At 44.8% G+C, this 14,492-nt stretch overlaps 1 protein-coding gene across 3 annotated transcripts in view; it reads left to right on the top strand.

The window, feature by feature from the left end:
• The window catches only part of KDM3B (lysine demethylase 3B), a 62,720-nt gene that overhangs the window by 31,761 nt on the left and 16,467 nt on the right, over window positions 1-14,492 (top strand). For all 3 annotated transcript variants that reach the window (XM_084780022.1, XM_084780021.1, XM_084780020.1), the window contains 6 exons: window positions 522-1,767; window positions 2,715-2,916; window positions 7,065-7,279; window positions 9,428-9,580; window positions 11,697-11,804; window positions 14,312-14,439. In XM_084780022.1, coding sequence (XP_084636148.1) covers window positions 522-1,767; window positions 2,715-2,916; window positions 7,065-7,279; window positions 9,428-9,580; window positions 11,697-11,804; window positions 14,312-14,439 — 2,052 coding nt within the window. The remainder of the gene's footprint in view (window positions 1-521; window positions 1,768-2,714; window positions 2,917-7,064; window positions 7,280-9,427; window positions 9,581-11,696; window positions 11,805-14,311; window positions 14,440-14,492) is intronic.

Below are 14,492 nucleotides of genomic sequence, written 5' to 3'. Positions count from 1 at the left end.
CATGTCCTGTAACCTCAGCATTTGGGAAACAGAGGCAGAAACATTTGAAGTTGAGGATCATTCTGGACTACATAGGAGGTTTAGGCCAGCCTGGGCTGCACAAGACCTTGTCTCAATACCTTCTTTAATAACCATTGAGGAAGTAGATTGATGTTACAAATGTCTCTAGTTACACAACAAAGAACCCTTTTCCTTAATGGAGTCTCTGTCCAACTACTGTAGATACTAAGTTGGATACATCCTAGTATCACACTGCCTTCCAATTAGATAATACGAACTGAGTGGCAGATTGGAAACCTGCTATCTCTGGCTCACCTTGCTAAAGTAAAGATGACTTCTGTGCTCTGTGTTCAGTTTCCTTCCTACCAGTGCGTGTAAAAATCAAGTGCAGGAGCTCTTGAAGGAAATAGAGGAACAAAAAGTTGGTTGGCTTTTAGAAACATTGCTTTAGTGATTGCTATGACAAAGATCAGAAGGTTCTAGCCAGCAACACTAACTGAGTTTAAAAATCTTCCTTCCAGAACTCAAGAAATTCTAGTCTGGCCTCTTCTGGATTCGGAGTGTCTCTCTCAAGTTTGTCACAACCACTGACTTTTGGAGGTGGAAGGAGCCAGTCCAATGGAGTTTTAGCCACAGAAAACAAGCCGTTGGGTTTCTCTTTCAGCGGTAGCTCTGCCTCAGAGTCTCAGAAAGACTCAGATCTCTCCAAGAACTTGTTTTTTCAATGCATGTCCCAAAGTTTACCCAGTAGCGCCTACTTGGCCACGGGTTCAGAGGGTGTGGTTGATGATTCCTCTAGCAGGGACTCGTTCAAACAAAGCCTCGAGAGCCTGCGCTCAGGCCTGTGTAAAGGCAGATCTGCTCTTGGAGCAGACACGAAGCCAGGTCCCAAGGCTGGCAGCTCTGTGGACCGAAAAGTGCCTGCAGAGTCCATGCCCACCCTTACTCCAGCCTTCCCACGGAGTCTCCTGAACACCCGCACCTCAGAGAGGCATGAAAATCTATTTTTACAGCCCCCCAAACTATCCCGAGAAGAGCCTTCTAACCCTTTCCTGGCATTTGTGGAGAAAGTTGAACATAGCCCTTTCAGCAGCTTTGCGTCTCAGGCATCAGGTAGCTCTTCCTCTGCTACCACTGTCACCTCAAAGCCAACACCCAGCTGGCCTGAGTCTCACCCTGCAGATTCTGCATCTTTAGCAAAGAAAAAAACCCTCTTTATTACAACTGACTCCTCCAAGCTGGTATCTGGTGTTCTGGGCTCAGCTCTCAGCACGGGGGGCCCGAGCCTCTCTGCAATGGGGAATGGCCGTTCCAGCTCACCCACCAGCAGCCTCACCCAACCCATTGAGATGCCTACTCTCTCCTCCAGCCCCACAGAGGAGAGGCCAACCGTGGGGCCTGGCCAGCAGGACAATCCTCTCCTCAAAACCTTCAGTACCGTCTTTGGCAGGCATTCAGGCAGCTTTCTGTCCTCCCCAGCAGAGTTTTCGCAGGAGAACAAAGCTCCTTTTGAAGCTGTAAAAAGGTTCTCATTGGATGAGCGAAGCTTGGCTTGCAGACAGGACTCAGACTCCAGCACCAACAGCGACCTGTCAGATCTGAGCGACTCCGAGGAGCAGCTGCAGGCCAAGAGTGGCCTAAAGGGGATTCCAGAGCACCTGATGGGAAAGCTAGGCCCCAACGGGGAACGCGGTGCTGAGCTGCTTTTGGGCAAGGGCAAAGGGAAGCAGGCCCCAAAGGGCCGGCCTCGGACTGCTCCCCTGAAAGGTGATCCTGCTGGGGCCATAGATGGGCTCTGCTCTAGCACTAATATCAAATGCTTTGGTGGAAAACTCTTTTTTTTTTTTTTTTTTTTTTTTGGTTTTTTTTGTTTGTTTGTTTTTTTCGAGACAGGGTTTCTCTGTGTAGCCTTGGCCATCCTGGACTCACTTTCTAGACCAGGCTGGCCTCGAACTCACAGCGATCCGCCTGCCTCTGCCTCCCCAGTGCTGGGATTAAAGGTGTGCGCCACCATGCCCGGCTGGTGGAAAATTCTTAATCATAGCATTACAAAACAAAGGGGCTTGACACATTCCCTTTGTCAAACCTGGTTCAGGGCAGTGTTGTTGTGTTGTCACTATAAGGGTTACCTGGCCACAAAGAAAAGTTTTAATCTTGCTGATATTTTTTCTAACATCAGGAGCTAAGTTTCTGTGTATTCTGTGTATTCATTTCTACTTAACTTTAGACCATCTGTAAGTTTACTTCAGGGAGATATGAAGAGATAGTTGTCACTGTTCTCATAGCAACCTTTTGTAGATTTGATGAAGGAAAGAGATTCACAACCTCTGTTCCTCCTCAAGACATTTATCACCTGCCAGAACCCAGCAACTATGGTGGGACACTGCCCCAAGTTTAGCGTTAGAAGCAGCTCTTTCTTCAGTGACTGATATGCTTGTGGAGTCCAAGAGGCTTTGAGCAAGGTAATGATCATTTCCTGAGGAACCAGAGCCAGCTGATGGCTGCCTTCCTCTCCACGTGTGGTTTTCACTTACCTGGTTCACTTACCTGGTTCCTAGTTCCCAGCTGAAGCCTGTTTGCTTCCTGCACTCTTCTCTGGGTACCTACCTTAGGAGTTGAGTAGCTCAGGTCAGGTTGTGTGTCTCATCTCCAAGAGCATCATGTTATTGGACTCAAACCTCTCATGAAGGCCTTTACTCCCTTCCTCACTACAGTTGGCCAGTCGGTGCTGAAAGATGTGAGTAAGGTGAAGAAGCTGAAGCAGTCTGGAGAGCCCTTCCTGCAGGATGGGTCATGCATTAATGTGGCCCCTCACCTGCACAAGTGTCGGGAGTGCCGCCTGGAGAGGTATCGCAAGTTTAAGGAGCAGGAGCAAGATGATTCTACTGTAGCCTGCCGCTTCTTTCACTTCCGGAGGTACCAGGCTCTCTTATCTTAATTCAGTTTGCGTTAGTTTTAAATGTCTCCAGCCCTCTTTTTTCTCTGGACTCACAAATGTGTCTTGCTATCCTCACTTTTCCATAACCGTTGCTCTTTGGGGGGAGGGGGGGCGGACATGGCCGGTGTTGAGACAGGGTTTCTCTGTGTAGCCTTGGCTGTCCTAGACTCAAGAGATCCTCCTGCCTCTGCCTCCCAGAGTGCTGGGATTACAGGCGTGCACCAACCTTTGCTTAGAGTCCATGTTGAGGCTCTGTCAGCAGTCAAGTCTCTCAGTTGGATTTTGAAATGACATGTGGCTTTGTCCTTAAACAACAGAAGTTGAACAGTTTTAGCTGTAGCCCTGTGCTGCTGCTGTTGCAAGTTATTCTCAGGTCAGCTCCATTTGAAGTTAGTATGAGCAAGACTCGGTTTCTACTGTGGACCCGCCTGACCGACCACCTACCTTTCAGTGCTAGAGTAACCTGAGAGATGGGGAGTAAGATCAGGAGATAATGGGAGGCTTCTTTTTTTCCTTCCTTTGTTCTTCTGCTGGTTTGGTTTGGCAGCAGGGTCTTACTTGTGTTGCCAGTGTGGCCTTGAATTAGTGGACTCAAACAATCCTGCCCTCAGCCATGCAAGTGCAGGGATTACAAAGTGTCTGCCACCACACTTAACTAAGAATCTTTACTTGTTGCATAAAAAAAAATCCAGTCACTTCTCAGCCTTTTTTACTAAGATCAAGTAAAGAAATCCAAATTGTTTACTGGTTTGGCATGAATTTCTTTATTTGACAAATATTTATTGGGCCATTAATTGTGTCAACTGCCCCACCCCCACCCCCATGAATTCAGAAGCAAAGAAAACAAATTTCAGCTCTTGTGGTTTGGAGAAGAATAAGATCAGTGGCTCTTGAGATACTGCTGTTCTAAACACACGTTTGGATCCCAACACACCTGTAAATGTTATGTGTACAAAAAGAAGTCTGTCAGCTAATCAATGAAGGAAACAACCAATGAGAAGATAGCTGATATCATGGGGGAGGCTAGCAAGGCTCTGTTGTTTGGCTGGCTGGCTGGTTGATAGAGAGATATAGGGTCTTACTGTGTAGCCCTGGCTGGCCCTGAGCTCTCAAGAGATCCACCTGCCTCTCCTCCCAAGTATTGGGGTTAAAGATGCACACCACCATTCCTGGCCTGAGAGAGGGAACTATCTTAAATAAGATCTGTGAAAGTGGTTTTATCCTTGGTGTTGTACTATTGCTGGTAGATCTAGGGTACATAAACCAAAGGTCAGGGAGCTCATGATGGGTCTGTATTTTTGTTTTTTGTTGCTTGGTTGGTTGGTTGGGTTTTTTTTTTTTTTTTAACAGAGCTTGCCTCAGGATTATTTGTAAAAACAGCATAGACCACTGGTCATCTGTAAATAGTGTGTAGTGTGTCACACTAGTCCACCTGTCTTCACATTGCCAGAAGCCTTTTCTATGGGGCCTTCACAGGGGCCTGGGCACCTTTGGGAGCCTGAGCTGGGGCTGAAGCCTCTGCCTTGGTGTGACCCTTGGGCTGTGGTTGGCAGAGCCTACAGCCCTTGGCCAAATCCTCTTCCCAAGCCTGGGAAGAGCGATGAAAGCAAGTCGGCCCTTTGGCATCTTGGGCTTAACAGCCTTAGGCTTCACAAGGGCTTTAATGGCCTCTGCTTACTGCTTTTGCGTTGTTTGCCTACATCTTCTTCAGGCCTTTCTTGTTGTGCTTCTTGGCAAAGCGCATGTTCCTCAGGAACTTGGGGTCCACCCCCTTAAGAGATTCCTATCTTTGTGACCGGGGTTTCTTGATGCCATTTCTGTGCCATTTGCAGGACTGGTTATGTGCTGTGTGGTTTTTAGACTTGGCCATGTCTGCATGGTAGCTCCGCAGCTCCCGCAGTGCCTGGGACTGGAAGAAAAGAGAAAACAAACAAACAACCAAGCTTGTTTGTTTTGAGATAGTTATCTTGTGCCCCAGAAGGGCCTTGAACTCCCTATCAAGGCAAGAATGAACTTCTGCTCTGATCCTCCTCCCTCTGCCTCCTAAATACTAGGATTGCAGGTGTGTCACACCATGCCCAGTGTATTTAGTGCTAAATCCAGGGCCTCCTGCAAGTTAGGCAGGCACTCTACCAGATAAGCCAAAGCTTCTGGGTCCATATTTAAAGGACTATTCCAGGAGCCTTGGCTTTTATGCTTGTAAGTGCTTGAAGGTGGGGCGCATAATTCCAACACTCTGGAGACAGCAAGGGAAATCATTGACTATATAATAAATTTGAGGCCAGCCTGAGCTACATGAGAAAGAAAGAAATCATACAACAAAAACACTCAGGATCTCTGGAAGAGGAGACAGTGCTCTTAACTGCTGAGCCATCTCCAGCCCTCAGTCCCATAAATAAATAAGTGTAAAAAACAGGAATTAGAAAAACAAAGTTTCTACATAAATGTTATAAGGAAGGAGGGAAGGAAGGAAGGGTAGAAGCGTTTGAGTTGGGGAAAGGGACAGGATATATAGAGGGATACTAAGCTTGATAGGGAGCTCATCATAATAGCTCAGTAGATGGAGAACCTGGGTCTGTTTGTAGGACGCTGTGGTAGTGAGGAGGTTGTAGATAGTGTTCTCTAGTTTCTGTATACTCAGTATGATAAGAGATAAGGGGACCAGGCGTGGTGGCACACATCTGTAATCCCAGCACTCAGGAGGCAGAGTCAGGTGGGTCTCTATGAGTTTGAGGCCAGCCTGGTCTATAGAGTGGGTTCCAGGACAGCTAGGGATGCCTAGAAAAACCCTGTCTCAAAAAACAAAGCAAAAAGCCAGGCAGTGGTGACGCACACCTGTAATCCCAGCACTTAGGAGGCAGAGGCAGAGACAGGCAGATCTCTGAGTTCGAGGCCAGCCTGGTCTACAAAGCGAGCCCAAGACAGGAAGGCTACACACAGAGAAACCCTGTAAAGCAAAACAAAAGATGAGGGGGAGGGCAATACTGCAGCTGTGAAGACATGAGACTAGCATGTAGCAGGCCCACTGGCTGCTGTGACTGCCGCCAGTAAGAAGGGTCACCTAAGGTTTAAGTGTGCTGACGAAGCTGTCTCTGTTTTTCTCTGTTCACGTTTAGTGGCATGGTTGCAGGTCTGGAGCAGATGGATGGGAAAGCTTAAGGGGATCTAACAGGAGCTTTTAAAGAATGGAGGCTTACTAGTGTTAAGACTCCTGGCAGAAATCACATGAGTTTGTCCTCTCTCTTCTGGTTCCACACACACAGGTTTAAATAACTGAATTAAATACTTACTCAGGCCTATAACATTTATATAGAAACTTTGTTTTTTTCTCATTCCTGTTTTTTTTTTTTTAAAGATTTATTTATTATTATGTATACAGTGTTGTCTGCTTGTACACCTGCAGGCCAGAAGAGGTCATCAGGTTACATTATAGATGGTTGTGAGCCACCATGTGGTTGCTGGGAATTGAACTCGGGACCTTTGGAAGAGCAGGTGGTGCTCTTAACCACTGAGCCATCTCTCCAGCCCCTCATTCCTGTTTTTTACACTTATTATGGGGTGGGGGCTGGAGAGATGGCTTAATTGATAATCACCGACTGCTCTTACAGAGGGTGCATGTTTGAGTCTTAGCATACACGTGGCAGCTCCCTGTAAGCCCAGTCCAGGGGACCTCATGCCTGTTCTGGCCTCTGGTTTTTGTTTTGTTGTTTTGGTTTTTTAAGAAAGTGTGTGTGTGCACGCATACACTCAGCATTTGGCAGACACAATAACTTGCAAGAGTTGGCTGAGAATGAAACTCAAGATTGTCAAGTTTGGTAGCAAGTGTCTTTATACGTATTGAGCCATCTCATTGTCCTTGTCCATCCCTTCTTTCCCCCTCCCCTGTCCTTAAAGGGTATAGTATAAAAACTAAGTATATTTATATTGTATTAAGTGCTATAAGTAACCTACTGGTGACTTAAAATAATATGCAAAAGTGTATAGTACAAATACAGTATCATATTATATGAAAGACTTGATGGGCCACAGGTTTTGGTAGGCGGTGGGCAGCAGCTAGGAAGTATGATTTTTTCCCTCAGATCCCAAGAACAGTTGTATTTCACTTGTCTCCTTTTTTTCCCCTTAGGTTGGTCTTCACTCGGAAGGGGGTGCTCCGTGTGGAGGGATTTCTAAGCCCTCAGCAGAGTGACCCTGACGCCATGAACCTGTGGATTCCCTCTTCCTCTCTAGCAGAAGGAATAGACCTAGAAACCTCAAAATACATCTTGGCCAATGTTGGGGACCAGTTCTGCCAGCTTGTAATGTCTGAGAAGGAGGCCATGATGATGGTGGAACCACACCGTAAGGCTCCCTCTGCTGTTTACAGCTGCTCCTACTTATACTCCTGATTTCCTTTCACTTATAAGAAACATTGAGAGCCTGGAGTGATGGCACACCCCTTTAATCCTAGCACAGGGGAGGCAAAGGCAGGTAGATCAAGGACAGCCAGGGCTACACGGAGAAACCCTGTCTTGGAAAACCAAGAAAGAAAGAAGGGTCGGGGGGTGCAGAAAGACAAGACAGATTGGGAGAAGGCATCTGCTATGCATGAATTAAGACTAATAAGACTTCCTTTCCTAGTAGCCTGTAATCAGTTAACTGTTTCCAACAGATTCATTTTCTCAGTCTTTGACAACTAGTAAATAAGAAACTCTTATTGTGCCTGTCTTATTTTCATACATCTGTCACTATATATCCATTTGGGAGGAAGTCATCCTGTTTACAGTTTGCTTTGAACAAATTTGCATTGGTACCAATGTTCTATGGTTGTTCAGAGACATGGTGGTCTTTAATGCTTTATTTCTCACAGAGAGACAATGAAAATATACTGCATACTATTTCTAAACCAAGGCAAACTATATACTATGAATTTATACTTTATTTTTTTAAACTTCTTTTGTGGTTTTGTTTCTTTTTTTTTTTTTTAAGATTTATTTATTATTTATACAGTATTCTTCCTGCAGGTACACATGCAGGCTGGAAGAGGGCATCAGATCACATTATAGATGGTGGTGAGCCACCATGTAGTTGCTGGGAATTGAACTCAGGACCTTTAGAAAAACGGCCAGTGCTCTTAACCTCTGAGTCATCTCTCCAGCCCCTTTTGTGGTTTTTCTTGTTGTTTTGTTTTGTTTTGATTTTTCAAGACAGAGTAGAGCCCTGGCTGTCCTAGACTCACTTTGTAGACCAGACTGGCCTCCAACTCACAGAGAACCACCTGTCTTTGCCTCCCAAGCGCTAGTATTAAAGGTACGCACCACCACACCTGGCTATACTTTAAATTTCAAGAGAAAAATTCTCTTTTGTCAAGTTCTCCATACTTAAAGATTTTACACGGTCTATGTTATTTTTTGAGACAGTTTTATGTAGCCCAGGCTGCCCTTAGATTTGTTATATATCTAAGAATGACCTTCAGACTTGTTTTTGGTTTTGTTTTGTTTTTTAAGATTTATTTATTTATTTTGTCTGCATGTACACCTGCACACCGGAAGAGGACGCCAGATCTCCTTATAGATGGCTATGAGCCGCCATGTGGTTGCTGGGACTTGAACTCAGAACCTCTGGAAGAACAGACAGTGCTCTTAACCTCAGAGCCATCTTCCAGCCTGACCTTTTGACTCTTAATTTTCCTGCCTCCACCTTCAAAATGCAGGAATTAAAAGACAGCTAAAATTTTGTTTCTCAGCTGATACCATGTAACATTAGTTAATTCCACATTGACACAGGTCATCATCACCTATTATTACTACAACCCTCTAACAACACTCAGGGCTGGAGCGATGACTCAGAGGGTAAGAGCACTGCCTGCTCTCCCAAAGTCCTGAGTTCAGTACCTAGCAACCGCATGGTGGCTCACAACCATCTGAAATGAGATCTTCTGGTGTGCAGTCCTACAGGTAGGCAAAACACTGTATACATAATAAATAAATCTTTTTTAAAAAAATAAAAGATTATAGACACACAACCATGTTTATTTTTAAAATTTTTGTTTTGTTGTTTTAAAGTTTATTTATTTGTTTGTTTGTTTATTATGTATCCAGTGCTCTGCCTGCATGTACACCTGCAGGCCAGAAGAGGGCATCAGATCACATTATAGATGGTTGTGAGGCACCATGTGGTTGCTGGGAATTGAACTCAGGACCTCTGGAGAGCAGTCAGTGCTCTTAACCTCTGAGCCATCTCTCCAGCCCGTTGTTGTTTTTTAAGATAGGATTTCTCTGTGTAGCCTTGGCTGTCCTGGACTCACTTCATAGACCAGACTGGCCCCAAACTCACAGAGATCTACCTGCCTCTGCCTCTCAAGTGCGGGATTAAAGGCGTGTGCCATCACACCTGGCTAAACTTTAAGTTTTTATTGTTGGACAAAATGCCATGAGTTCCAGTGAGCAATTCGGGGTCTTGGGCTATTAGTCCCAGGAGTCACTACTGATAGTATTCTTCTCTCACCAGAGAAAGTGGCATGGAAGCGAGCTGTGCGGGGAGTGCGGGAGATGTGTGATGTATGTGAGACTACTCTCTTCAACATCCACTGGGTTTGTCGGAAATGTGGCTTTGGGGTCTGCCTTGACTGTTACCGGCTCAGGAAAAGCCGTCCACGGAGTGGTAAGTCAACCCTATCTCTCCCAGAAAGTGTCTGGTAGGCATGTATTTATGAGCTTTGGAAACTGGAACAGGAGTGGCTTTATGCCCCTCCTTAAGCAGCTTCATTTGTCTTTGTCGTAACAGATTGGTTTTTATTATTTTTCATCATATAAATGTTTGTTTCTGTGTGAGGTGCACAGACAAGTGCAGGCTTTCACAGAGGCTAGAGAAAGGTATAGGGTGCCCTGGAGCTGGAGTTACAGACTGATATGGGTACTGGCAGCCAAACTCAGATCCTTTGCAAGAGCAGTATGTAATTGTGACCGCTGGGCCATCGTGCCAGCCTCTGTTGGAACGTCTTAAAATTCCCAACCTATCTGGGAAGCCTAAAATCAAGGATTCTTCCACTAGGCAAGTACTCTGCACCCTGGTCTACAGAGTGAGTCCAGAACAGCCCAAGCAACACAGAGAAACCCTGTCTCAAAAAACAAAACAAAAACAAAAAAGTACAAGCCAGTAATTTAACTAATAAAATTGTGTGGCCACCCTAGCAGATTTTATGCTGTCAGCTGCCATTTCTCATTCCTTCCTTGCCTTGGCCTTTGGACCCAACTAATTAATTTCTGTCTCTGAATTTGCATATTCTAATCATGTCATATACATAGAATCACAGTATTTGGCCTACTGTGACTGGCTTCTCTGAGCATAATGCTTTATGCCCGGGTTTGTTTATTTTATAGTACATATCAGTTGACTCCCTTGTAATGTCTAGAGATGTTCTGTTGTATGTATATTATATGTATATCTGGATTATGTTATTTTTGCCAATATGGATAGTCCATATTGTGCAGGGTTTTGTGTAGACAAAGGCTTGTTATTGTCTTGGTTATATTTCTAGGAGTAGACTTGCTGGGTCAAGCCAAGTATAGTAATAGCATTTGTAATGCCAGTACTTGGAAGATAGAGGGAGGAAGATTAAGAGTTTAACACTAGCCTGAGTTACATGGTGAGTTTGATGCCAGCCTGGGTTACATGAGGCCTCATCCCTAAACAAACAAACAAAAAAAACAGGTGATACAATATTTCTGTATTTAACTTTACAAGGGGTGGCAAATAATTTGAATATATATCTCCAAACAAAGCAAAAACTGAAAAGATAGTCCTCATCACTAGTCATGTAATGGGGGGAAAACCCAGCTGATATTATAAAACTAAGGCACTTTGGAGTAGGCTCTGGAAGTACCTCCAGAGGCCTTTATTTAGCCAGGGTGGTGACCTACACCTGTGATCCCAGCATTTGGGAGACGGAGCATAGGATTAGGACCAAGGTTATCTGTTGTTCAGGGTTTGAGACCAGCTTGGTTTTATGAACCAGTCTCTAAAACAGAACAAAACAAAACAAAACAGAAAGCTTATTTTATCTATTCATTATTTTGCCAATAGAGGGCTCACTGTGCTGCCCTAGGTGGTCTGAAAGTTGTGGACCCAAGTGAGTCCCCCCTCTGTCCCCCCCCCCCACAGGTTTGTAACACCACATCAGGATCCATAAACAGAAAGAAACAGTAAGAGTCTTATATCCTAGTTTCCCACATTTTGCATCAGGCAACTTGGATTTGTAATCTCTGAGAAAAGGAGAGAAACCAAGGGGTTTCTACAGTGGCTGGTGCACTGCCTAGAGCAGCTTCTAACTGTGGCACAGAGACCAGATCAGTTTGGCAGCCTAACTGCCTGACAGATCAAAATCATGAGTCAGGCAAAATATGTAGAGGAAAGAGCAGAGGGCCATAGGAGGAACCTGTACACATACAACATTCATTCACAGACACATGTGAAGTCACGTTTTAAAAAATCTACTTGTAATCTTGCAGCAAATACCTCAGGAAAAGAAAGCAGGAGGATCCTAGCAAGTCTGAGGCCAGCCAGAGACACATGAGGCCCTGTCTCTGCTGTAGATAGTGTGTTTATTTTCTTTTTTATAAAAATATAGCACAGTAGAACAGATTGTATTTTTAGTATTTAAGTAAGCTGTTGTTTTCTTTAGTCATGAGAAAATTGGCCTTTATGGTTCTAAAATTTCCACTCACTGAAAGACATCCATCTATGACCCCATAGAATAAAAATTTAATTTCTGTTTCAGAGACAGAAGAAATGGGTGATGAAGAAGTTTTCTCCTGGCTAAAGTGTGCAAAGGGGCAGTCCCATGAACCAGAAAACCTCATGCCTACACAGATCATTCCTGGCACAGGTGAAGAAATCCCTGTTTCAGATTGGGTGAAAAAGTGTTGTTGCTTACTTGTTTTGATTTTGTTGTGGTGAGTATTGAACTCTCGGCCTTTTACATGCTAGGTCAACACTTCTGCTGCCACAGAGCTTCATCCCTAGCCTGAGTGTACTGGGATGTGTGTAGGTGTGTTTGGTGTGCTGTGGTGTGTGGTAATATGTGGTGGTAGGTGGGTGTTGACACATGTGTTACAGATAGGACCTCCCTTTGTAACCCTGGCTCACCTGAAACACAAACTTAGGCAGGCTTCAACTCACAGAGAACTTCTTGACTGTTTTGTTTTGGTCTTTTTTTTTTTTTTTTTTTTTTGGTTTTTCGAGACAAGGTTTCTCTGTGTAGCCTTGGCCATCCTGGACTCACTTTGTAGACCAGGCTGGCCTTGAACTCACAGCGATCCGCCTGCCTCTGCCTCCCGAGTGCTGGGATTTGTTTTGGTCTTTTTTAAACTTTCCTTTACTGTGTGTGTGGGAGTTTCGTCTGCATGTGTGTCTGTGCCTCAGACACCCTGGTGCCCATGGAGGCTTGAAGAGGGCAGCAGATCGCCTGGGATAGAACGACGGGTTGTGAGCCACTGTGCAGGGGCTGGGAGTGGGACCCTTGTACTATGAGAGCAGCTAGGCCTTTCAACCTCTGAGCTATCTCTTCACCATTGTTTTACTTTTTTTCCCTTAATTTTTCAAAGATTTATTTTTGTGGGATGGAGAGATGGCTCAGAGGTTAAGAGCACTGACTGTTCTTCCAAAGGTCCTGAGTTCAATTCCCAGCAACCACATGGTGGCTCACAACCATCTATAATGTGATCTGATGTCCTCTTAACTGTATAAATAATAAATTTTTAAAAATTTAATTTATTTTTTATTTTATATTATTTATATCTGTGTGGTATGTCTGTGCAGGTACCCTTAGAGCTCAGAAGACTTCTGTGAACTGAACTCAGGTCCCCTAAAAGATCAGGAAGTACTCTTAACTGCTGATTGACCTCTGCAGGCCCTGTTTTAGTCTCAAAAGCACAGACTGGCCTGGAACTCACTATATAACTAACCTTGAATTTAGGATCCTCTTGCCTCTAACTCCCAAGTACTGGAAATATAGAAGTAGGCCACCATACTCTGTTGTCTGCATGTTGTGATAACCCCAAGGCTTTGTACAAGATAGGCAAGTACTCTGCCAACTAAGGTCACATCCCCAGCCCACAGAAAGTGGTTTTATGTAGTAAAAGCAGGTCTTGAACTTGGGACTGGTAAGCGACTAGCTGGGCCAGAGTGAAAGAAAGCAGTCACTAATTTGGATTTCTTCTTTTCTCATTGCTATGACAACGTAGCCAGGAAAAGTCACTTAAGCACTGTGCTAAGTCAGGGTCAGAACAAAATGCTGGTGTCCTGCTTACTTCTCCTTCTCGGTCAGTTTTGGGCCTCTGAGGGTGGGTCTTCCCTTTTCAGTCAAGCTGACAACCAGTGATGACAGATCATCACACTAGACATGTAGTAAGGCTTCTGGTTTTGGACTTGTAAAAATCTAGCTAAGGGTTGGAGACACGTGACTGAGAGGTTAAGAACACTTGTTACTCTTGCGGAGGAACCAGTTCCAGCACCCACAGTGGACACTCACAACCACCTGTAACTCGAGTTACAGGGATCCAGTTCCGTCTCTGGGCTTCCAGGGCAACCAGGCATAGTACACATACATGCAGCCGTTCAAATAAAATAAAATCAAAGTAAGTAAACAAAATGTGTTTTGCCTGGAGGTGGTAATGAACACCTTTAATCCCAGCACTCAGGAGGCAGAGGCAGGTGAGTTTGAGGCCAGTCTAGTCTACAGAGTGAGTCCAGAACAGCCAGGGTTATACAGAGAAACCCTGTCTTGAAAAGGAACCAAAACAAAATATAGCTGGGCACTGAAAGGCAGAAGTAGACAGGTCTCTGTGAGTTCAAGGCCAACCTGGTCTTCAGAGCAAGTTCCAAGACAGCCAGAGCTACACAGAGAAACCTTGTCTCAAAAAAAGAAAAAAATAGATTTTTTTTTCTTTTAATCCTACTGAGACCTGCCATGGTGCTTCTCAACTATAATCTTACTCCTCAGGAAGCTGGGGTAGGGAGAGGATTACAGTGGGCTGGAGATCACCCTAGATGCCATAGTATGTTCCAGGTCAAGCAAGCAACAATAAAAATAAAAACAATTAAAAAATATAAAAAGCTGAGGACTTGACATTCAGCTCAGTGCAAGGCACTGGGTTTGGTACTCAGCTTCCAAGGGAGAAATGGGATATCCAGCTCAGCATAGACAAACCCCCAGTCTGTGAAGATGGCCACTAGCTTGACAGGAGTGACTGCTCGTATTTAGACTCCTCCTCAGGAGTCCAAAGTCACTTGGGCCCGTGGGTCCCTGTCTCAAAACAGAGCAAGTATGTTATTTAGTGCACCATGACACAGGAACGTGTTCCAGTGGTACTTACTGCCCTGTTTTCCTCCTAGCGCTTTACAATATTGGAGACATGGTACATGCTGCCCGGGGAAAGTGGGGAATTAAAGCAAACTGCCCTTGTATTAGTCGGCAAAGTAAATCCGTTTTGAGACCTGCTGTCACCAATGGGATGTCACAGGTAAAGTGTGGGGGACCACAACTGAGAGGCTTTCTTTCTTTCTTTCTTTCTTT

This window comes from Acomys minous, assembly GCF_964271855.1.
Source record: "Acomys minous genome assembly, chromosome: 4".
Taxonomy (NCBI): domain Eukaryota; kingdom Metazoa; phylum Chordata; class Mammalia; order Rodentia; family Muridae; genus Acomys; species Acomys minous.
The sequence above is the reverse complement of the archived record's forward strand: the minus strand, read 5'-3'. Positions and strand labels throughout refer to the sequence as shown.